Source organism: Ceratotherium simum, chromosome 22 (genome assembly GCF_057802395.1).
Source record: "Ceratotherium simum simum isolate JZ-2026a chromosome 22, ASM5780239v1, whole genome shotgun sequence".
In the NCBI taxonomy this organism is placed as follows: domain Eukaryota; kingdom Metazoa; phylum Chordata; class Mammalia; order Perissodactyla; family Rhinocerotidae; genus Ceratotherium; species Ceratotherium simum.
In genome coordinates this window covers 25352944-25377319 of record NC_141921.1, presented here as the reverse complement: position 1 = coordinate 25377319, position 24376 = coordinate 25352944, and the positions used below count along the sequence as shown (strand labels likewise).

At 43.4% G+C, this 24376-nt stretch overlaps 1 protein-coding gene across 4 annotated transcripts; it reads right to left on the bottom strand.

The window, feature by feature from the left end:
• Positions 1-2057: 2057 nt before the first annotated feature.
• On the bottom strand, positions 2058-23935 carry RNF19B (ring finger protein 19B). 4 transcript variants are annotated; one of them, XM_087446356.1, is made up of 10 exons: positions 23208-23933; positions 14167-14372; positions 12833-12977; positions 10694-10856; positions 10124-10238; positions 8543-8683; positions 7394-7601; positions 4797-4928; positions 3507-4005; positions 2058-2204 (listed from the first exon to the last, which is right to left on the bottom strand). In XM_087446356.1, exons 1-9 carry the CDS (start codon positions 23837-23839, stop codon positions 3543-3545), a joined length of 2205 nt encoding a protein of 734 aa, XP_087302482.1. In that variant the 5' UTR covers positions 23840-23933; the 3' UTR covers positions 2058-2204; positions 3507-3542. The 4 variants fall into 4 exon arrangements, with proteins under 4 accessions (XP_087302482.1, XP_014639604.2, XP_014639605.2 ...); XM_014784118.2 differs by lacking the exon at positions 2058-2204 and having other exon boundaries at positions 3196-4005; positions 23208-23932; XM_014784119.2 differs by lacking the exon at positions 2058-2204 and having other exon boundaries at positions 3196-4005; positions 12833-12974; positions 23208-23932.
• Positions 23936-24376: the final 441 nt, after the last annotated feature.

The following is a 24376-nucleotide window of genomic DNA, read 5'->3' as shown; positions in this document are numbered from 1 at the left end:
AAGTCTTGAGCCTTTCATTTTCTTTCTTTAACCTGTCTAGCATAGCCACCATCATTTAAGCCCTCATTTCTTACAAGATGGTCTATCATGGCAGCCATTTGGTCTGCCAAAGTCTTTCCTCCAAAAGACATTTCATTTCAGATGACCACAGATGTAAGCAATCTTTGCCTACTAGTTTGTCATTTTCCAATGGCAACTAGATTCTCATTTCCTTCAAATCCAACTTAGTCATAACTATTCTAAGAGTTCCATCTTTGAGGGCCTATTGCCTATAACCACTTTTGGAACCAAATACTCTATCAGTCAGGGTTCAGTAGTTGCCAGGAAACAAAACCCTTCTACCTATTTTAAGTAGAAAAGGATTCAATATATGTAAATTAGATGCTTACCAGAGTTGGAAAGCCTAGGAAAGTGGGCTCTAGGCTGGGCCTCCAGGAGAGACTCCCAGATTGGTCTAGCATGGGAGATGCTACCTCTGCCACTGTCATGAAGATGAGAAATCAGGAAACCACCACAGGCTGACTACGAGAACACACATCACTGTTATTTATGGATCAGGAAGCCCTTCAACACCCACAAAACTACTGATGGATACTGGAATATCATTGAAGAGAAACCTAACATCTCTACAGCCTGTGCAGCAACAGTCAGAGTAGCTGAAGATGACCCCTGAATCACTTTCTCCTTCCACATCTTGTTTGTGCATCTAACTAGCAAAACTTAAATTACATTCAGAACATTGGTTTCAAGGAAGTTTAAGATATGTAGCTTTTAGCTTTCAAGACTCTGGAGTACAGGAAATTGTACTAGAAAGAGGTTGGAATGAGTAAGTATCCATTTACCATACCCACACGTTTCTTTCCATTGGCCCATCCAACTAGGACTGGTGACCACACATGCCCTCTCCCAGTTTTAGCCTCTTTGCAAGTTGACTGCAAGCACTCCATCTGTCTCTGGCTTTGAAAATTACCTCTTCCTGGCCTCAGAGAAACCTAAAATGTCCTTGTCTTCAGAATTGTTTTGCTAATCTACCTAACCTCATCCTCAGCCACCTCTTCAACTAATCTACTCCTCTCCTCCTTGGTCCACTTAGTTCCAGCATACAGGACTCTTACGCTGTGTGTGTGTGTGTTTAAACAGACTAAGGATGTTCCACCAAAGGGGCTTTGTATTTTATTCCTCATGTCTGGTGTGTTCTGTTTTTAGATGACTTTCTAGGCTCTTTCTCACTCCATTCAGGACTATGCCACCCACCTAGCACCAGCTACCACTCTCTCCTCACTCCTCCTGCTTTGTTTTCTTCAGCGCACTTATCCTCATCCAGATTATATACCCCACTGCCTTTCCCCACTAGAGTGTAAGTTGCATGGGGACAGAAAGTCTGTGTTTTCCTTATTGCTGCATCCTATACCTGAAACACAGTAGGTATTTCAGAATGAATGCATGCTGTTCAAAAAGGAAATTAAACTTTCCACATTTTCTAAGCTGAGAACCAACTTTTCCAATGCATTACTCATGTTCTCCTCTAGATGGTGCTGATGGGCCTTTTCAGCAGCTAATGTCTAGGAGATACAACATTAGTGTTGCAAAGGATTAGGGTAAGTTTAGTTTTTCATAGCCTCTGGGCTTTTCTTAAATGACACCCCTAATCTCTCTTATTTCTTCTTATTCCTGAAGGAGGAAAAAACGTGGGCCTTTACCAAAAGCCTTTTCAGTACACCATCTCACTTAATCTTTACAACTCCATAATTAGGATTATTATCCCCATTCTGACTAAGTAAAAACAGACTCAGAGTAAGTTGCCCAAGTCTCACAGCAATAAGAAGTGGAGCCTAGATAACACAGATTTTGCTGCAAACTCCTGTCCCTCCAACAGATGTCTTTGACTTTATCCAAGTTAACTGCTCTCTTGATGAGGCTTTAAGAGAAATGCAAGTCGTGAGTTGATAATTTGCATTTCAGAGATTTTCAGACTGTCTGCCCCTTTTCCCAACAGGTTCCCTTTTTCACACAATGATACCCTCTAGGGCACTCTCTTCCAGAGACCCAAAGTCCACTAACGGCACTTCCTGTCCCAGGTGCAGGGAAACGTGCTAAGTCTGGCTACAGTGCCCACGAGATAAGAATCTTCCAAGTTGGCTGTTGTCCACTCATCCTCCTCATTGTAGTAAAGCACAGGCCAGGACGACAGAGAGCAGGTGCATCTGTGAAAGGAAACAGAAAGCCATCTGGTCCTCAGGGAAAGTATGTTTTCAATTCTTCCTCTGGGCCCAGAGCTAAGGTGACAGAGAAGTTTGGCACTGGAAGCTCTTTCAATACTGTCTGAGAGTTGGGGAAATTAGGGGCATGGGAGAGTAACTGACTCACACAGTCACAAAGTAAGTTACTGCCAGATTTGGAATCTTACATAAAGTCTCATGCATCTTTTAACTTTTCTGCTATACCATGTATGAGCTTTCATTTCTTAATGCCATTATTCTAGACAGACAAAATCCCAAGTGGTACTAAGCTCAATTCTGATGAATTTATAAGACCAGAAAAAATTAAATATGTTGAGATTTTGATAGCATGTCTCGTCTCTCCTCTTACTACAAATTTTAGTCAGATTCCTTAGCCTCTCTTATTTAAACTAGACTGGCAAAACTGAGAAAGCTTTTCAGAACAGGGCATGTGAACCTGAGAGCATAACAAACATCTAGGTCATTGCTTGGTGTTTGTGCAGAATCAAGCACATTTCTTCCTCAGTAAGAATACTCTGTTCCCCAAGTTGTAAACCTACAACATTCACTGGGATCTCTGAAGAGCCACTGGAACTGCCACCCCTTCCCTCGCCTGAAGCATATTTCTAATAAGTGACTATAATGCAGAAAAGGGTAAATAAAGCTTTAACAGGAAAACTGCCCAGCTGCCTCTAGAGGGCAAACAAGGTTCATTTTTATCTACAGCTTCACTATCTGGCTGACTCAGCTAATCCTTCAGTCTGACTACATAGTCCAAAACAAGCCTAGCTTTGCTTCCTGTCATGCTAGGAGTCATGGGTTTATAAATGACTCCACTGCAGTCTGATTAGAATACAATCCTTCTTTCCTGGGGTTAGGAAAACTCAGATCTAGAGACTGTTAAAGACATAGTGGGTCTGTTTCAATCAAACACTTGGCTCCATAGGACTATCCAAGCTGAGGAAAATGAGATGAGTTGAATTACGACAGAAATCTTTATTAAAATGTGTCCTTCAGTAATGTTAGCATACATACAATATACACACATACATCTGTACACTCTTTGACAGACCTCACGGATTGCCACCATCAGTTTAACCAATAAATTAAAACTAAAAAAGGGAGGAGCTGGGGTGGGACTAAGGGCAAAATTTCCATGTTTTATCTGGTAAGAAATTGCAAATTTCTCAGAATTTCCCTGGGGAAAACCTGTGACCAGAGAATCTTTGAAATAAAATACATAAATCCCCACCCCTCCCCCCAAAAGATTCCAAAAGATGCAGTTACAAGTGTGCTTCTCAGAACAGGAGCATTCATTCCACTTCATACTCTGACTTCTGCACCTTCTGGCTTCAAGACAGTCTTCCCCTCAGCTGGGGCAGAGAGGTTCATATGGGCACTTGGGCTTGGTGCACCTTGGGCTCTAGGAGTCGAGGGGCAGGCTGCAGTATGGGAGCGAGGGGAGCCACACTCATCTGAGGTGATGTCTGGCACATCATCTGACTGTGTATCGGAGCTCTCCAGGTCACTGCGGATGCTCTCGGGCTGGGCCAGGCTGATGTCCCAAGGTTTGCTGGCCAGGCAGTCTTTCTGTTCACAGCTTTGGTGTTTGCAGCGGGGATCCTCTTCATTGCTGCCACCACCACCACCACCACCACCTTCTTCTTCATTCTCTGCCATCTGAGCATGAACATGGAGTGAGTCCTCCGTGCTGCTTCCACTCACCAGCTGATAGTGGCTTGGTTTGGCTTCAATGTCCACTTGTATTTCCATATTGTTGCATTCTCTGTGGAGACAAAATCCACTTTGCTGAGTCATGTATGGGTCATGCTATACCTGTTGGTAAAAGCAGTTTGTGGGTTCAGAATTAGAAAGTCCAAAAACATAGGTAAAAAGTAGACTAGAGCTCACTTTTAACAAAAATAAAAATTTAACCTAACATTAAAATAAGATGGAGAAGAACAATTAGATCCTTTTTGTTGACTTAAAACACACACACACATATCTTTGCCAATTTCTTTAAACAACTAAAAAAGAGCTTCCAAAATTCAACTAAGGGTCAGAGCCTTACAGTATCTTACTCAAAATATGAGAGTGAAAGAAGATGCGTAGCTTTTTACTACTACGCCACAATGAGAAGAAATGAGAATCTCTCCAGTAGGGAGCGCTGCAATCACACCACAGCAGATACACTAGCTTCTCAGAAACAAAGAGAAATAGCCTACAGGAGCCACATGAGAGCGGGAACCATAGACCACAGACATCAATGAACACCAACCAAACTCTTTAAGTTCCATGTGAATAATTACCGTTGCAACAGCCAAGAAAAGACAAAAAAAAAAAAAAAAGGAAAAAAGAAAGAAAGAAAAAAACCTCTGAAAATCAAGTGCTAACAAGAAGAATCAAGAGATGCCAAAAACTCCCATACCAAGAACTTGCTCAATGAAATCACAGGGTACGCACACCGCAGACCCCACTAGATGGTACACAGAGCCCTAACATGAGGCTGTGAGCTTCTGAAGGCCTAGTACCCAACCAAAAATGCAACCTCTCCTGGGCATCTGACTGTTCACATACCTGTCCTGTGGGTTGTAGGAACTGATTATGGAACCGGCCATAGCACGAGTGCTTGCGTTGTCACTAATTGCACCAAGACTGGCTGTGTCTTTAGGGAAAATTTCCTTTTGGACATCGGCTTGGACTTCTAACCTGTGTAAAGAGGGGACGTTCAAGTTAATATGAGACCTGGGTATTCCGAGACAGTCTGCTTCCTGGCACAGATCTCTTCCATTATTCTCTTGCAAATTGAGTTGATCTGATCGTCTCCAATTGTCGAATAGATGCTCACACATTTTCTCTCTTAAATATCTACTGAAATCGTCCCCTCCTGTCTATCCCCACTGCTTCTGCTCAACTTCAGGCCCTCCACATCTCCTGCCTGCATAACTGCAACTGGGCTCTTTCTCCAGGAGCCCTCAGTCCAAGTCAAACCACTTCCAGATCAGTGACAATGTGGACAAAGATCCAATCACTCCAACAGTCCTCTCCTGGCTCCCTATTGCCAGCAGGCATTTAAGGTTTTCCTGATCTGCCTCCAAGCTCTCTTTCCAGTTCCATCTCTCACCATAGGTCCTAAAATCATAATCACTATGAATTTTTTCTTTCCTCACACACCTATACACATTTTATACCTCCATGACTTTGTACATGCTATTCCCTCTCTCTGAAAGTTTCCTTTCTCTATGTGACAAACTCATACCAGTGCTTAAGAACAAAACAAGTATCATCTCCCCTCACTCTCCCAGCAAACCAGTCACTTCCTGCTAAGTGCTCCCACAGCACCTATCTATTCATTATATCAATTTATGTATCTCTCTCCCACTCATCTGTGAGCTGGAAAGGAGAGACCACATCTCATTCACACTTTACCCTCTGTGTCTTACACATACTAGGAACTCAAACATTTAGCAATCAAATTACCCCCAGGCTATGCGATTGAAGGACATACAGGAGCCAACCTCCTCCAAGAGCAGCAAACTTTCCCAGTGGTGTCTCAGAGCTGAGAACCCATAACTATTTCCTTTCTTGGCTCCAACACCATTTTGTTGCACACTAAGTATTTCCTCATAATGAGTTTCACAGTCAAACCCGTCTGACTCATTCACTTCCTATAAAAGGCTTTCACAGAACTGGAACAGCTGGACTGGCTAAGCTGCAGTTTCAGCAAGTCAGTCTCCAGTTATGTCTGCTTATTTACAGGGGTGTTGGTTTTAAGAAAGCACAACAGTGAATTCTCTGGCACGTGGGGGCGGGATCCCCTAACAAGAGACAACTCTAGTCATGAGATGCAGACAGGTCAGCATCAGCCTGCAGCTGCACATTCAAGCAACCTCCATCCCTCTGCCTGTGTCTTTGCTTTGCTGCGCCAGCCTCAGATGTCCCTCAGGAACGTGACACGGTCCAGGAAAATGAGGTAGTGCAATGGCAAGTGCATCAAGTCAAAGACCTGAGCTCTAGTTTCAGCTCTGCCACAGAATCACTCTCAGAATTGGAAGAGGCCTTCACAAGGGCCATCTACTTAGGTGGTTCCCACATGCTAGTCTGAACCACCTGGGGAGCCTTTTCAAAACACCGATCCTTAGGTCTCACTCCAGGAGATTCTAATTTATTAATCTGTGATAGGGCCCTGAAATCTATTTTTAAGAGTCTCCTAGGTGACTGACAGGCACTCAGGTGTCGGATCCACTCCAGCTGCCATCTGTTGCTTGACTCCCTCTAATAGCCAAATGGCCATCTGGTCTCACTTTAAACACTTCCAGGGATAGGCAGCTCAGTATCTACAAAGGTAATCTATTCCTTCTTTGGACTTTTATATAGATTTTCCCTATATTCTCTATAAAGAAACAAAATTAGTCTCCCTATAGCTTCTGCCAAGTCGTCTTAATCTACCTCTTGGCATGCATCAGAAGTCTAATCCTGTTTTCCAGTTCAAGGCCCTTCAGATATCTAAAGGCAACCATCTCTCCTACCTCCCTTACCTTGTTTTGTCCCACCTTTATTCCTCCCCCTACCCCCTCAGGCCTTTCTTCTCCAATGCACTCAACTAACTGCTTTTCATGTAACATCTGTTAGGCTCCTTTGAAGATGTTCTGGTTTGTCTAATGGTGAAATGACTATGCAAGTCACAACGTTTTTGGTCATAAAGCTTTACATATTCTCAACATAAGTCCATAGAATTGATTTTCCTTATCTATAAAACGGGAATAGGAATGTAACAAGGATCACAGCACCAACAAAATACAGCATAAGCCAACAAAATACAGCATAAACGCCGTTCAACTAAAAGCCAGTGACAAGCCTAATGGAGAGCACAGCCTTGGGAATTCTACAAAAATGAGTGCTTTTCTTCCTGAAGCAGACAGCCTAATGTAGTAGAGGGAGGATCTGAAGTCAAGGTCATTCTTCATATGGAGGTGCAATGGAAAGAACATTGAACTTTGTGTCACTTAACCTTTCTGAGCCAGTTTTCTAATTGTAAAAAAAAAATACCACTGATGATTAAATGAAAATGAGATGATATACGGGGCATGCCTGGCACAGAGAAATGACTCAATACAGGTGTGTTACTTCTTACAATTCCAACTGGTTCTGTCAGAAATTGTCTATTTGCTTACCTGCTGTATTTTCCCTTGCCACTGGAAAGAATGCCACCACTCAGTGTGCCCCCTGAGAGGGCTGCAAAGCTGGCTGTTTCGCTGTATGGACCCTGCATAACACTGAGTCCATCTGTAGGGCTTCCACTGGTGCTCAATACACTAGTCAGACCTTCAATGCTGCTTTCCCCAATGCTGGGATTTTTGAGGGCTCGCCAGGCATCTGCCACTGGGGATGGAACCAAACATCTCAATTCAAGATAGCATAGCATCAAAACAGAGTCTGGCATTTTCCTGCAATGACTCTTCAGAGTGGAGAATATTCATGTAGAAAAATACTCATTTATTCACTTAATGAACGGCTACTATATGCAACCACCACACACCAGGTATTTTAACATATGCTAATATTTAATCTTCCCCCAAACTAGGCACTAATAGCCCTAATTTTAGATGAGGAAATGAAAGCCTAGAACTAAATGACTTGTCCAAGGTCATGGCTAGTCACACAAAAGTACAATTCTGATTCCATGCCCACTATTCTTTCCACGACACCATAGATGCCATCTGATCAAACATGAAGATTTCAAAATATGTTTAGGCCACATGCGGATTCTAGTAGGAAGCTTGAAAAACCTTTGGGGATCTCTGTGCTCCAGGTTAGTTAATATGGCGAAGTGGAAACAACATCAAAGTAGAAGTCAGAAGACCTGCTCTAGTTCTAGCTCTGCAGATGCTCTTAAACCCATTTAACAGATGTTGAGACAAAGGCTTAAAAGAAGTTCCCATTAAATGGAGATAATTTTAGCCTACGTCCTCTCTCTCCAGAGAGCTGTTGTAAAAACCAAGTGAGATAATAACTGTGCAAAGTCCTCTGAAAATTATAAAGTACTGTGCAGATATAAGACTTTATTATACTCGCTACTATTATCAGCATACTTAGAGTTACTGGAATCCTACTAGTTTGTACCTGCCACACAGAGGCAAGTACCAGAGGAATTCACCTAATAACTGGAACAAAGAAATGAAAAGCTAAAAATACTCTGCCCCCTACAAAGCTCATTATCTAAAGCAATTCAATGACAATCTCTTTGTAAAATGTGCTGAATTTTACTGATTTTTATCTTGTGTCCCATAAATTCAAAGGGAAATTAAAAATCCTCCTTTTACCTGTGATTGGACCATCATCTTCATCAAACTCAATTTTCACTCCCTTTCCGTTGGCCGTGCTAACTCCACAGCCGCCTCCGCGACAGAGAGAAATGGGTACAACCCCATAGACATATGCCAGCATAATGGGGACGCCAATACCTGGGGGAAGAGAAGGAAACATGTCAGCAGGCCATCAGGTTGCAACTGCCCTGAATTTTCTTTCCTAGCCTGAGCACAGACAAACCACTTTACAAACGACCAAGGTATGACAAAAGACAGCTGTCCCAAAGAGGCAGCCTGGTATAACAGAATGATGGCTGAACTTGGAATCAGAAAGGCCTGGATTAGAATCCTGGCTCCAATTTACTAGCTGTATGACTTTGGACATATCTTCCCAGGGTTGTCAATGATCAAAAGAGAATGCACATATAGTGCCCAGCACAGTAAATATATGTTGCTTTCATTTTCCCCATCTATTCACTGCTGAAGTGCTAATCCAAGAACCAATCACTAATCAAACATTGAATAGGGCTGGCCCCGTGGCTTAGCGGTTGGGTGCGTGCGCTCTGCTACTGGTGGCCCGGGTTCGGATCCTGGGCACGCACCGACGCACCGCTTCTCCAGCCATGCTGAGGCCGCGTCCCACATACAGCAACTGGAGGGATGTGTAACTGTGACATGCAACTATTTGCTGGGGCTTTGGGGAAAAAGGGGGAGGAGGATTGGCAATAGATGTTGGCTCAGAGCCGGTCTTCCTTAGCAGGAGGAGGAGGATTAGCATGGATGTTAGCTGCTCAGGGCTGATCTTCCTCACAAAAAAAAAAAAAAAAAAAAAAAAAAAACCATTGAATAAGTGAGTCCTGGGATTTAGGATCCCCCTCCCAGAGTGTTAATTCCAAAACCTTACTGCTGTGTAAGGCAGAATGGCTTAGTTGTTAAGAGCACAAGCTCTGAAGTCAGATTGCCTGGATTCATGTCCCAGCTAAGTGACCTTGGGCAAATTAATGCACCCTTCTGTTATAATTGTGCTGCTGTGAGGATTAAATGAATTAACACATGCAAAAAACTCAGAACTGCTCCTGGCACATGGAAAAACTTCAATAAATGTTAGTTATATTATTATTATTCTAAAACAAACCCTCATGTCTCCCAAAATACTGTGAGGCATTAAGCAAATCAAAATAAAACTAATTTTGTTCTCTGGGTTCCACGGCAAGTGGAGAAGAAGGAAGATGAAAGGTGAAAAACCAGGCCTTAAAGTAATATTCTTTAATTCAACCTTTTGTAGGTGTCAGGTGGAGTTCTAGGCACTAATTTAAGAAGGAAAGACCCCCAACTCTGATAACTTAGTGTGGCTGATAATCATAACAATAGTGCCTAATACAGTTAACTCCTGAAGTGGGTTTGGCATAAAATATAGGAGCCTCCAGGGTGAAACATTTGGCCAGGTGGCTAAACTGCTATAGTCAGAAAGCTGATGAGGGGAGCAGAGGAGAGAGACAGACAGACAGACAGACAGAGGGGGCAGAGAGAGAGAGACAGACAGAAGGGAGGTGGGGGTGGGGGGAGTGAGGAGAGTCGCAGTCCTGGTTAGCTTACCAACACTAACTGCAGCGATGACTGGGGACGCAATAACTGACAAAGTCACTCCTCCCGTGATAGCCAAATTCCTCTTATGTTTGGAGGTTTTCCTTCCCTCATACCTGCTGTGAATCTAAGAATAAGAAAGAAAATGCAGGTGAGCAGGTTAGGACATCAATCTTTTCACCAGGGATAAAAAGGACAAGTGAACATTCCTTTATAAGTCATCTATATTAAAATATATTCCCCACCCCAAAGAGGCATCTTTCTCAAATTTTAACCTAACTCAGACCAGAACAATATAAACTAATACAGAAAAAGTTAATCCAAGAAGAGAAAAAATAACTCAGGGGAGTGAACTAAGCATTTCACCTTTAAGTCACTGAGACAAACTAGGCCCAGGATGTTAATAAGAACTTTCAGATCTCTTGGGGGTTTACGAAAATCCATTTAAAAAATTAAAGTTATTTTTATCTATGAACCAGCTGGTTTTCAGGCAGCTCTGAAACATAAGCTCCTCCCCATTTCCTTCAAACCTTTACCAATAAACCTGAAGATGGAACATGCACAGAACTCAGCATGTCTTACCTTCCTGCCAACATAAACAGGAATGCCGATGACCATGGCAGGAATGGCAATGCCAGCAATGAGGGAAATCCCCACTGGAGCACCAATCAATGTGCCCAGCTGCCAAAGAATTTTCTTCTTACGGCTCCATGGCTTCTTTCCCCAGAATGTGCAGCCAGAAGGGCTGCAGAGGAAACATGCTGAAATTAATGTCAATATTACAAATGCAGCTGCTGTCACCAGAGGCTTGATAAGAGCAAGAGCCTTCTTTTCAACAGGAGTGATTAACAGTTACAAGAGATTACAGGAAATGAGTAGATTACACAAGGGGAAGCAAAGGACAAGGCCAGACTCTTAGGGCTCTAGGCTCTTTCTTCCTTTCTCTTTTTTTTTTGGAAAGGCAGGGCTCCAGGCTTGAAACCTCTTTTCTATTACTTCCTGCTGAACTCTGTCCTCCCTAATCCCTCAAAACCTGCCCAGCTTCCTTGACTGATACTACCTGATATCCTGTACAGCTTACGCACTTGACATCTTATCCAAACGCATTGTGCCCTGCACCTAGCGAACACTCTGATTTGCATAGTTTTCTTGGCATACCTCCTACTACATCTGATAGATACTGTAAATCATGTTCCTGGGAAAGAACATAAAAAGACTTGTCACACCCTTTACATCAGTTTTGTACTCTGAGTTTGGCTACTTTTACACCTGTGTCCAAACTTTTTTGCTCACTTCCTTTGTTCTGTCTTCTCTACTAGAAGGGATAAGCAATTTTGAAAGTAGGGATCATGTTTTATTCACCTCTGTGTCCCCAGTAATTGGGACACTGTAAAAACTCAAATGTTTGCTAAATTGGAAATGAAAGTGCTTCATCCACACAACGTGAATGAATGTTAAGTTTGTAAATAGTAACTCCTTCAGGACAATATTTTAATATTCACTCAAGAATTCTTTGGGGCCGGCCCTGTGGCTTGGTGGTTAAGTGCGCGTGCTGTGATGCTGGTGGCCCGGGTTCGGATCCCGGGTGCGCATCGAGGCACCACTTCTCCGTTCATCCTGAGGCCGAGTTCCACATACAGCAACTAGAAGGATGTGCAGCTACGACATACAACTATCCACTGGGGCTTTGGGGGGAAAAATAAAATAAATAAAATCTTTAAAAAAAAAAAAAAAAAAAAAAAAGAATTCTTTGGAAACTCACTACACGCAAGGAACTGTAAAGAGGTAACTCCAACCTTAAACTTATGTAGTTTAATAAAATTAGACATGTACATTAAGTAAAAGTAGTGATGATGTTTATAAAGAAACGTTTAAGGAATGTCAATAGAGGGGCCGGCCCCGTGGCTTAGCGGTTAAGTGCGCGCGCTCAGCTACTGGCGGCCCAGCTTCCGATCCCGGGCGCGCATCGATGCACCGCTTCTCCGGCCATGCTGAGGCCGCGTCCCACATACAGCAACTAGAAGGATATGCAACTATGACCTACAACTATCTACTAGGGCTTTGGGGAAAAAAAGGAGGAGGATTGACAATAGATGTTAGCTCAGAGCCGGTCTTCCTCAGCAAAAAAAGAGGAGGATTAGCATGGATGTTAGCTCAGGGCTGATCTTCCTCACAAGAAAAAAGAAAAGAAAGGAATGTCAACAGAGAAGAATGAGGCAGAAAAAACTAGGGAAGGCATCACAGATGAAATGGTATTTAAGCAGCCCTTGCAGTGTCGATAAGAATTGAACAGGTTGACATAAAAGGGGGGATGCTGGGAGGGTGAGGTGATTGGAAAGCATTCCAGGTAAAGGAAAGAACATGAACAAGTCTGGAGGTAAAACAGAACAGAAGAGATACAGGGAACAGCAAGCCCCGATTATCTGGAATATAGCATGTATGAAAGCAAAATGGAAAAAGCTAGAAAAGTAGATTAGGGCCAGACTGTGGAAAGCCTTAAAAGTCACGCTAGGTAAACTGAATTCTATCTGAAAGGTAATGGAGATGGTCCCTGGAAGTTGCTGAGCTGGAGAAAAACATGATCAGAGAGGTGCTTCAGAGGAACTTTTTACGGCTTCCTTATGCTCTAATGAGAGGACAACTACATCTCTTTGACATCCTTTTCCCTAAATCAATAACAGAACAAGACTATAAAAGCAATGGACACATTTCCTCTCTCACCTGAGGTAATGCAAGTCTGAGATCTCTTTCATACAAAGCCAACAGAATTCACAGCCACACACTGCACAGGTCATATGATTACAGCTTCCATCATTCATCTTGATAATGTAAGCACTGCATCGGGGGCATGGCTTGATGTCATCTGCTAAGGGGGGAAAGAAGAATGGGTAGAAAAATACCCCCAGTTAAACTTTGTTTGACTTTATTATTCCTTGGAATATATATAAGAAATGAGGAGACAGTCAAGAACTCTTGACAGAGGATTCCACATTGTGCAGCTCACTTCGTTGGAAGGCTGGCTATGTCTAGACCTCAGGAAATTTCATAAAACAGATCCTGTCTCGTATTGAGCTGCCTATCCCAAAAACTGGCATCCTACACAGCACACTCTGAGCAAGGAGACTTCCCTAGAGAGAAAGACGGTTCCAAGAAAAATGGAATTTCACCAGCCAATAGGCTGGCAGAATTAAAAGTAGAGTCTTCCTGTGGGAAGAATAGTCTGCAGCCTGGAAGTGGCTTTAAGTTTTAAAAAACTTTAGCTCAGGAAACTCATTTCTCAGGCTCAGCAAGTATCACTGTAATTTGCTGTTAATACAACCCACAGCCCCTTCCCATGATACTTTCAAATTCAAAATCTAAAAAGAATTGCGTATGCCGTGTAGCATACACCTGGTAATTTTCACAGCAAGCTAGGAAACTATCCTATTAAAATGACAATTTAGGAGATTATGCTGTGCCAGGAAAAAGTGAATGGTAAAATCTTTCCTACTAGCCTCTCCCAAATGACATCAGTGAAATAAAGTACATTTATAAAAGGCAATAAACCTACTGACATTTTTAATAGGTTTACCCTGACTTGTGAAAGTGAGAACTGAATGTGTGATAGTCTTCCTTTTAAGGTTAATCATTAACCCACATTAATATTTCCTTTCCTTCAATCTGTACCCTATTTCCAAAAGCAGCAATGCACTTAAAGCTAGGGGAAAACAGTACAGGTTTAACACTAATTAAATGTCCTTCTGTTCACAATGGAAGTTTTGAAAAAGCCCCTAGCAAAAGGACCTAACTGCGCTCCAATATGAGACATATTATTAAGAAGGTAGAAACTAGAGAACTCAATTTTGTGTGTATTCCGATTTTACGTGGGTTGGATAACCTACGATGGTCAGAGAGGGACGCTACATATTAAATATAATATTGAAATATTACCAAATATTTTCTGCTCTCTGATCCCAGAAAATACTTGATTATACAGTAAGGTAATCTCTCTCAGCTTTGGGCTCATATTATGAAATATGAAATAAAGAGACAAATGAGACAGTGCCAACTTATACCTGGTCCAGATTCTTGCCCATAACTGAGACCTGAAGTGTGCTTGGTCCGGACTCGCAAAGTCTGTGCCCTCTGCTGACGGGCCATGTCGCATGTCTGATTTGGATGCCATATTTGCTTGCAGTGGTAGCAGAACTCAGTCTGGCAGCCTTCCCTCTCACAGGTCAGCTTTGGGCAGCTGGCACAGCCATAGGCAATAACAGCATAACTGGGTAAGGAAATAGTCAGAGATATCAGTAAGGTAAGAATGCTCTAACCAAGACAGACATTACTCATCAGTTCCAGTGGGGTGACACTGTTTGGCGCCCCCCACTACTACATATGATGTAGACAAAAGAACACACATGCACCAGCGGGCCTAACAAACCGTAAAACATATTCTGTGTGAGAAAGTAAGTTCCTCCTTGAGATTCTAAAAACACAAATCATTTATTTCCTGGAAAAACAGAGGAAAATATCATACGTAGCCTGAATTTCTAACATGTATTCAGTCACAGTTTAAACTGCTTTAGGAGCAGTTGGCCAGAGCAAGTTTCATAAATAACAGGGTACAAAACTATTTCCTTCTGATGGTTTGCTATATTTAGAGAGATCAGAATTTGTTTAAAGGACAGAACATTTGTAAAATAAATAGCAAAAATTAAAACAAGTATACTTTTTCATTTTTAAGTTCCACAGTGAAGCTGGTCTGACCACAGCCTGAGAGACAACAGCCATAGATGGATTCATGGTCAACATCTATTGAAAGCTCATTTTATCTGTCTATACTTTTTTCTTTTTCTTTCTGTTTTTTCCAATTCAAATCTATACCTTGAATACCTTCTTTCTTGACAGGCTCCAGAATCCAAGAATATCACTCATCTATCTTATTAATTAATATATACAATAAGGCCATATCTCCCTCTTTCTTGCTCTCTCTCTCCCTCTCCTGACACATGCTCTTAGTAAAGATGGGCGATTCAGAATCTATCAGCACCAGCATCAACTGCCTCTTATAATTCATGTTTATTTACCAAGAATTACCCTCCCACAAACAATCCGATATTTTTATAACTATTAGCCTTTCTGACTAATTCTGTCAACTAAATGCTCAGATTACCCTAACAAGTGGACACTCGTTTAAAACAAAAAAATTTTTTTAAAGTAATTTAAAGAAACAAATGAAGACAAGAAGACAGCAGTGGTGAAAGTTCACATCATTTTTAGACAGGTCAATGATTGCAGCTTAGGTGTTGCCATCTGGGCTTTGCTGCTCCCTATTCCACACTCTCCTCCAACAGCCAAAGACCTCAAAGAACTTACACAAAAGGCTAATAACATTTTCTTGGATTTATTCTACAGCTTGTTTACTTGAACGTTCATAATAGGAGCTCAAGCTCTCAGGTTTATCATAGATTCTGCAAGTTGATTTGAGAATGACACTGAAAATACCGCTGACAAAGTATCATCTATGTTATATAATACAGGCTGTATTAAAACTCTTCTCAGAAAGAGCAAAGTGAGAATAGGTCAATGTATGAATGCAAATGATTCATATCCTGTAGGAGTTCTGAGCAAATTTACCCCACCTAGTTGCAAAATAACTACTAAAGATAAACAACGTTTCTCCTGAAGAAAGTGATTTGCTTGCTATTTTGTGTTAAATGGAAAGGTACTGAATGATCTCAGAAAAGTATTAAGTCAACTTCTGATGATACAAATTAGATATACTGCCAGTCAGGAAGCCCTTGAGCATTTCAGGATCCATTCCTACTTCCCATGGTGGGAGTAAATATTTAACGGATTCTTTTTTTTTTAAATAAGAACATTTGATAAGATTGACAATGTCAATTTTGGGTGTGGAATTTGATTCCAAGGAAGTAAAATAACCCCAAATACTCATGAACCCACAGCAATCTATTAATGACACAGAATTACTCAGGGCATGAGACTTGGCATTCCTGTTTTTGAGCGACTGGCCTGGGCTCCTTGCCCCTGATTCATTCTGCATGACACTGAGCTAATTAAAATCTCCAAACCTTAGCTTCTATCCCCAAAATGGAGGTATAGGTGCTTGCCACCTTCAAGTGTAACTAAACATGTTCTAAAACCGCATTTGACATCTTGCCCTGAAAGGTATGGTATAAAAACACAGCACATTTTGTCCTACGTCCTGGGCTTTAGCATACTCTATTCCTTCTGCCTAGAAATGTCCTTTCCTCACTTCTTGCCCTGGCAAATACTTAATCCATTTAAGAACCAGCTCAAACGTCATCTTCTCTATAAAATCCATTTAACCTCTCCAGGCAGCTGGCTGCCTACTTCATGCCTGTGCATAATTACTTTATAATACTTATCATACTATATTTTAATTATGTTTATATGTGTTTCCCCAACCAGATACTCAAGGAAAAGTATCATCCATTTTTTTAATCTCCAGGGTCTACCACACTGATTCATGTTTAAAATAGCTGTGTTGAATGAATGATAGAGATTCTCTCCTGCTTGGGTTTTTGGCTGTCCCCAGGGCATTCTATCTCTTCTCCTAAGCCACTACTCTGCCCTGAAGCAATTTTTTAAACTTATCCATGTATCAACTGGCTTACTATATATGCCAGGTACTACAACTTAATCCTCAAATTTTATATAAGCCCATTTTAGGGATAAACTCCTACATTCTGAAAAGGGCAATCTTCTTCCCCAGGTAGTTGGAAAAAACCTCATCCTCGAGACCAAATCTGCCTTGACTATTTGTTCCTTCTCTTCCATGTCCTACACTGGAGCCTCTCTCCTATCCTGCTCTCTTAGCTTAACTAAGCATTCAGGTTTGCTAACTAGAAGGTAAATGAAAGGTGTAGGAAATTATATGCTGCTACAAATACAGATGCATCCTTTTTTCCCCCTTAAATTGATACAACTTTTACTAATTTTGTTAGTAATTTCCTAAGTCTTCAGAAACATCATAATGTATGACAAGCTAGACCACAGCGTTTACCTAACTTCAGCCCCGGGGAAAAAAATCCCATTAGTATGAATTTGATTATGCTCCAACAGACTCCGGTAGTTAAAGAAATGTGTTCCTATATTGTGTCTGTACTTCCCAGCTCCAGGCCACATAACTTCATTTACAAATGGACCCCAAGCAGGTGTAAGGGTGGTAGACATGGGCCAAGTTGTCACAATGAGCCAGCCGTACCCTTACTATCTTCCTTTTTCCTGCCCTAGTTCAAAAACCATGTCATCTCTTGGCCAGACAACTGCAAGAGACTACTATCTGGTCTCCTTATTCCCTACTCTAATCCAAATTCCAATTCCAGAGTATCATATGTTACTCTTTTGCTTAAAATCCTTCAACAAAAAAGAAAAAAGTCCTTCAAAGTCCTACTCTGCATGGCACAGATAGGCCCACCAACTTGAATTCAACCTACCGTTTCAGATTGATCTCTAGTCACTTCCCAGATCATGCTCCCCATATTGTGCATCCTGAGGCTAACCAAACTAGACTCCAGACTTAGTCTTGTATTTTTATACCTCCATGCATTTGCTCATAACACTCCGCTTTGAGATGCTTTTTTCTCTACCCTAATCTTTGCTTTCCTGGGATGAATTCCTACTCATATTCCTCAAGGCCCAGATCAAATATCACCTTCTCTGTGAAGTCTTTCTTGATACCATCATGCAAAACCTTTCATCTATCCTCTAAGAACACTTGTATTTGCTGTAGTATTTATTACACTGCATTTCTATTCATCCATCCATCCATCCCTCCATCTATCTCCTCTACCAGGCCAAACTTCCCGTCAAGAGGACCACGTCTAAGACCTTTTTGTAATACTCAGTACTCACCTAAGGTTCAACACTACATAATTCCTCAAAAGTGTCTGTTGAATGATCACCTGTCTGTCCTTTTCTTGCCCACCCTCCTCGTATCTGTCGTCTCTTCCAAAAATGGTGCTGTTCGTATTCTTTATCTTTCTTATCAAAATTCAACAATTCATCCCATTCTTCTGGGGCCTAATTGAAAGATTTTGTTCATAGAGTTGTAGAAAAAGTTGGAATACAGATATCCTTGACTAGAGGCGCTCTCAATCTACTCAGAGCATAAGACTCATTGTTAAATAAGGACGCTAACAGGAGGCAGGCCAGAATAACTACTAAAGGAATTTAGAAAACTGCAAATAGTCAGGGAAAATTTCAGTGAAGCCTTCAAGATGCCATAGAAAAAAACAAAAACATGTTTCCTGGTGATCTAAGTATGGGGAAATTATACCAGATTGAAGATTTATACTGCATGTTAGTATTAACAAGATTTATAGTGTATATAAGCATGTTTAAAGGGCCTAAGAAGCTCAGAAATAAATTTGCTTTATTTTGTTCAATTCAATATTTCCCAAGCTTATTTGATCACAAAACATTTTTCTTTCCAGTAATGCCTATAATATATCTTGTGAAATATTGATATAGGTGAAAAATAGAAAATACGATCAAAAGATGGTTGGAAACTGTAAAGGGGCTTAAATTATAAGGACAGATCATATAAATAATAAGCTCTTAAAGATGTAAGAAGTCATCTTACAGGTCAGGTATGAACAGTTTTGCACAGGGGAGTGATATAAAATGTTCCACCTCAGAATGAGTACTTTGGCAAATATGAGAAAGACGTATTGGGCTAGAGGATGATGTAGATGGTGCTGGTCCAGGTCGGGGGGAGGGTTGGGGGTGGGGAGAGAAAGAAGAGTTGTGAAACAGAAGGTACAGAGCTAAATTAAGAGAAGAGGTCCAGGATGGCTTCAGAAAGGAAAAAATCCTTCACTGACTGAGAAATTTGTCTTGCTCAGGGAACTTGCTCTTCCCTCATAAATGCGCTAGAGATGAACAGCAGCTTCCTGTTTATGGGATGGTCCAGTCCAGTTGTCCAGGAAGACCAACAGCTGATAGTACCTGCTGGGGTCACGTGGGAGGGGGAACTCTGCAGGAGACAGAGGCAGCAATGAGAGGCTGGAGAGGTGGACCTGCACAAAGAATTTAGGTCAAGACAGCCTTTTCTCCTATTCATCTGTACAGAAAGATCTGCCCTTGTACGCCAGTCAATTTTCCAGTGCCTCCTTTGCTCACCCCTCTGTCTTCTAGAGATTCTGAAAGGGTTTAAAGATTGGCAACATTATGTTTACATGATTTGGGGGTTTCTAAAAAGACATGCTTAAGCAAAGGCTCTAAGGGGTAACAGATCAACCACACCATTTATTAGCTGTGAGACATTGGACCACACACTTAAACTTCTTTTTTTTTTTTAAAGATTTTATTTATTTTATTTTTCCCCCCAAAGCCCCAGTGGATAGTTGTGTGTCGTAGCTGCACATCCTTCTAGTTGCTGTACATGGGACTCGGCCTCAGGATGAACGGAGAAGTGGTGCCTCGATGCGCACCCGGGATCCGAACCCGGGCCACCAGCATCGCAGTGCGCGCACTTAACCACCAAGCCACAGGGCCGGCCCGACACACTTAAACTTCTTTGAATTGGCTTCTCCTTTGAGTTTACCACCATCTACCTGGATGAAACTAAAATAAAATTATTTCTGAATGAGGTTATAGTCTGAAGATTATAAACAACTATATAAATGTCAGTTATTTGTATTTTGAATTAATTTTATCTCATTTCAAAGTACGTTTTAAAGATTCACTCGGGGGCCGGCCCCGTGGCTTAGCAGTTAAGGGCGCGCGCTCCGCTGCTGGCGGCCTGGGTTCGGATCCCAGGTGCGACGCACCGCTTCTCTGGCCATGCTGAGGCCGTGTCCCACATACAGCAACTAGAAGGATGTGCAACTATGACATACAACTCTCTACTGGGGCTTTGGGGGGGGGGGAGATTCACTTGGTAATATTGTACATAATATTAAATAATAATGCGAATGTTTCCCCACTGAAATTGGTTCCCTTACTCACAAATAACATAAATCATATTCAAGTATGGGAAAAGAAAAATTCAAGACTCTCTCTTCTGTTCTACAAATATTTTCTAAACAAATAATGAATCTTTTAATATATAGTGTTCTCATTATCATGAGTAATCACCGTGAAACTAATGATCAGAACTCTGTAAGATCACTCACATGCTCCCTTACCCTGCCAAATACACACACAAACACACACACAGAGCAAAAGGTGGACTTGACAAATTTCGATGGCAAGAACTTGATCTGTGGGCAGTAAGGATGGCCAGGTATGAGAAGAAGAGGTAACCGAGGCTTAGGCTTCTCTTCTGTGATTTTTAACAGACCCCAAAGAATAGAATAGTTTGATTAAAACAAAACAAAACAAGCTATTTTTCTCCTAGCATTAAAAAGAGGTGAAAACCACTGGCCACATCCCCAGGGGACTCAGACACCTGTTTGGGAAGTGAAAGAATGTTCAAGTTACTCCCTGTTTATCTAACACCTTCAACTGAAGATCTCAAAACACTCTGCAAACATTAATTAAGCCTCTCAAGACAGGAAAGGATTAGGCCTATTTCAGACAAGAAAAATACACTAGGTAAGAGGCTGTTAACAATAAGAATCATAAAAGAAATTAGATTCTAGCATCTTTGGCTCTCTCAATGTTGTCCGTAGGCCACACGATGAAATGATCAAAATAGTAGCATCCCCAATAAAGCTGACAAGCCCACACTTTTTAAAACAGAGGTTGAGGGCCGGCCCCCTGGCTTAGCGGTTAAGTGCGAGCTCTGCTGCTGGCGGCCCGGGGTTCGGATCCCGGGTGCGCACCGACGCACTGCTTCTCCGGCCATGCTGAGGCCACGTCCCACATACAGCAACTAGAAGGATGTGCAGCTATGACATACAACTATCTACTGGGGCTTTGGGGGAAAAAAATAAATAAATAAAATTATTTTTAAAAAAAGGCACTTTTTAAAAAATAAAAAATAAAAAAATAAAACAGAGGTTGAGAGGAAAGAATATTGGCCTTGGTTGGAGTTAAGACCAGTGTTCCAAGCCTGATTCCACTACCCACTAGTTATATGACCCTGAATAAGTTACTCAATTTATTTAAACTTCAGTTTCTTCAATGTTATAAGGATCAAATTAAATTATGAACACCTGGCACAAGGGTACTCCGATGCCAGTTTGCTTTCTTTCCCCAGACTTCACTTTCTTTAGACCCACATATAACACATTTTTTAATATTATGTATAAAATTGTTATAATTCTCTTAACTAATTAGAAAAAAAACAACTCTGGATGATACTAATTCAATAGTTGGCTAAAATAAGAAATGGCCACTTCTTTAATAACTTCCAAATCCATAATGGTTTAGAGCTGTCATCATCAAGATTGTATTAATTCCTGTCCATTTTTATTGATGTGAGCAAAGACAGAGATTGACTTCAGAGAAATAAAAAACAAAAAGTGAGCTTTTCCAGAAAGATAATCAGTGGTGCCATATTTCTGAGTTAAAATTCAAGGAAATTCACATCTCAAAAAGGAGTTAAAGCACTATTCCAAAATTAACCATGCAGTGTTCTCTTAAGTAAATATTCCTTTGGTTCAGACAATAGATTAACAGTGTCTGTAAAACGTGAATACTATATAAATTAACCTTTTAAGGCCAGTAAGATCACCAGATCACCAGATATAAGCAAACTCTTCCAAGAGCCTACAAGGTTCTTTCTGATACTTATTAACTGAAAGTGAAAGTGATCTACTATAGATCTACAGGGTACCTTTGACCACAACAGTTCAAAGAAAATTAGAAACCTCATCTCAGTGAGGTTAAATAACACACCCATCTCTAAACAAGTTTGGCAGAAAAGAAAAATAGAACAAGTTAACTCTTACTCTTCTAAACACTCGAAGAGGACTTTTGAAGGAGACAAACGGCAGCATCACCGCAATCTTAAAACAGCCTTGATACATAGGCTACAATTAAAAGCCTTTCTTAACTCCTTTGAAGCAAAGGATCATGCAGCTTTTTACTAGCATTACATTTACACACTCAAGGAGTCCCTAGCATCTTTTGTCCCCAAAACATGACACACAAGAATAAAATGATCTGCCCAAGGTCACAGAGCAGGTAATGGCACAGTCTGACTCCCAACCACTTAGATGAGCCCCTCTTTGCTGCATACATTCATGGGATGTACTGACAGTAGCACACAATCAGATTTTCAAAAGTGGGGGAAAGGGAGTCTCCACTGAATGCTCCAGATAGTGATATCCGGTGGTATTATGTCTCTGCAGATATCGCATATTTTCTCACTGACCTTAAAAATTCAGCATACATAGTGTATTAAAAAGACCATCATCGAGAACTCAAGATAGCGAATGTGGGAAACACTTTCTCCTACCATATCAACCTCTGGGCATCCTTCTTCTCAGTGACCCATTGCTTCTCTGGATAAAGAAAGGGTCTGTCCACCCCTCACCCTGCCCAAGGCAGCAGTGTAAGAACCACAGCGGGCCTCCCAATAGCTTGGCACAGAAGACACACCATGTCCAGGGAGCCCCCAGAGCTCTGCCAGCGAGCTGTCCTTTACCGCTAGTGCCATTCCCGTCACGTCCATCCCAACTTTAGCAGCGGTGGTCAGGAAGTACACACCTTCTCCTGCAAGGCTGCGACGTCTGCCCCTAGCCAGTGGACACGCCCCTCTGAAGCGTTGCCCCTCAGAATGATATTCTCATTCCGTCCTTTGCCAGGTATCCCCTCATTAAGAGATATCGCCTCCCTCTGGACAGACGGGCATTCACCCCACAAAAAACTGCCTCTCCCTGCCTCCTGACTTGATGGACAGCTCCTTCCCCTCGCCGACCGCTCAGCCCCCACCTCCAGCCCTCAGGCATGGGTGGGGTGTAGCGTGCCTTCGCCCCACTCGTCTGGGCTTGCCGAAGGGTACCGGTTACCATCCGCCACAGCTGCCGCCTTCCTGTCCCTCCCACCGGTCGTCTCTCACCTCTCCCTCCCGTGACACACACGCGCTGCGCCGAGGACCGCCTCCACGGGCGGCCACAAGCGGGGCTAGCTCTCAGGCCCGGGGGCCCTCCGCAGCCCGCGGCCACGCCCCCGCGCTCACCCGCAGTCCGGGGCCGGGCACCAGCGGCAGTCGGGGTCCGAGGCCAGGTAGCGGCGCAGCATGAACTCCTCGTACTTGTGCATGAGCGGCGGGTCGGCCAGCAGCAGGCGGATGTCGTGCGGGTTGAGCCGCTCGCTGCACTCAGGGCAGCTGATGGGGACGCGGCTCTCGCTGATCTCCAGGCGCAGGTAGTGGCGGAGGCAGTCCCGGCACGAGCGGTGCGGGCAGCTGAGGAGGCGCGGGGCCCGCTCGGGCGGCAGCCGCACCAGGCACAGCGGGCACTCCACCTCCTCCGGGCCCGGGCCGCCGCCCTCCGCCGCCTCCTCATCGTCGAGCCCGGGCCCCGCCGCCGCCGCGGCCTCCTCCTCGGCCTCGGCGGCCGGCTCGGTGGGCAGCGCCTCGGGCGGCGGGGGCTGGGCGGCGGCCGGGGCCGCGGCGGGCGGCGGTGGCGCGGCCGGGGGCGGCGGCTCGGCCTGCGGCTTGGCCCGGGCGCGGCGGCCGCGGGCCGAGGCGGAGAAGACGCTGTGGAACGGGAGGCGCCGGCGCCGGCCGCCGCTGCGGCACTTGGGGTCGGGCGCGGCCGCGTGTAGGGATGTAGAGCGCGGCGACTCGGAGTCCTTCTCGGAGCCCATGGTCCCCAGAGGCCGAGGGGCAACGGGCGCCCAGCGCCGCCACAGCTCCTGCCTCAGCGCCCCCTCAGCCGGCGCCCCGGCCGCCGCCGCCCCAGCCGCCCTCCCCGAGATAGAAGGCGAGCGTTGCCGACGAAGTGGTTATAAAGCCTCCGCCCCGCGGGCCGCTGCCCACTGCGCAGGCGCCTCACCGAGACGCCTCACAACCCGCGCCCCAGCCCCGGCCGGAGGGGGGCGCTGGGCGGGGCCGAGTGGGGTGGGGCCGGACGTGCTGGGGCGGAGCTCCGCCCCCTCCCGGTCATGTGGTTCCGGGGCAGCCATCTTGGGGACACGCCAATCCTACTGCCTTTTGTGGTCAGGTCTCTCGATTGTGTCACCCCTACCCCTGTCATCCCCAAGGTAGAGTTTTCGGTTTGCCGTTCCTCACGGACAGGCTGATTGCCACTTCCAGCAACTGATGCTTCAGTTACTTCATCTGTAGAAAGCAGATAAGGGTAAATGACATGGGGATTCCCAACTGGTCCACCTTGCAACATTTCC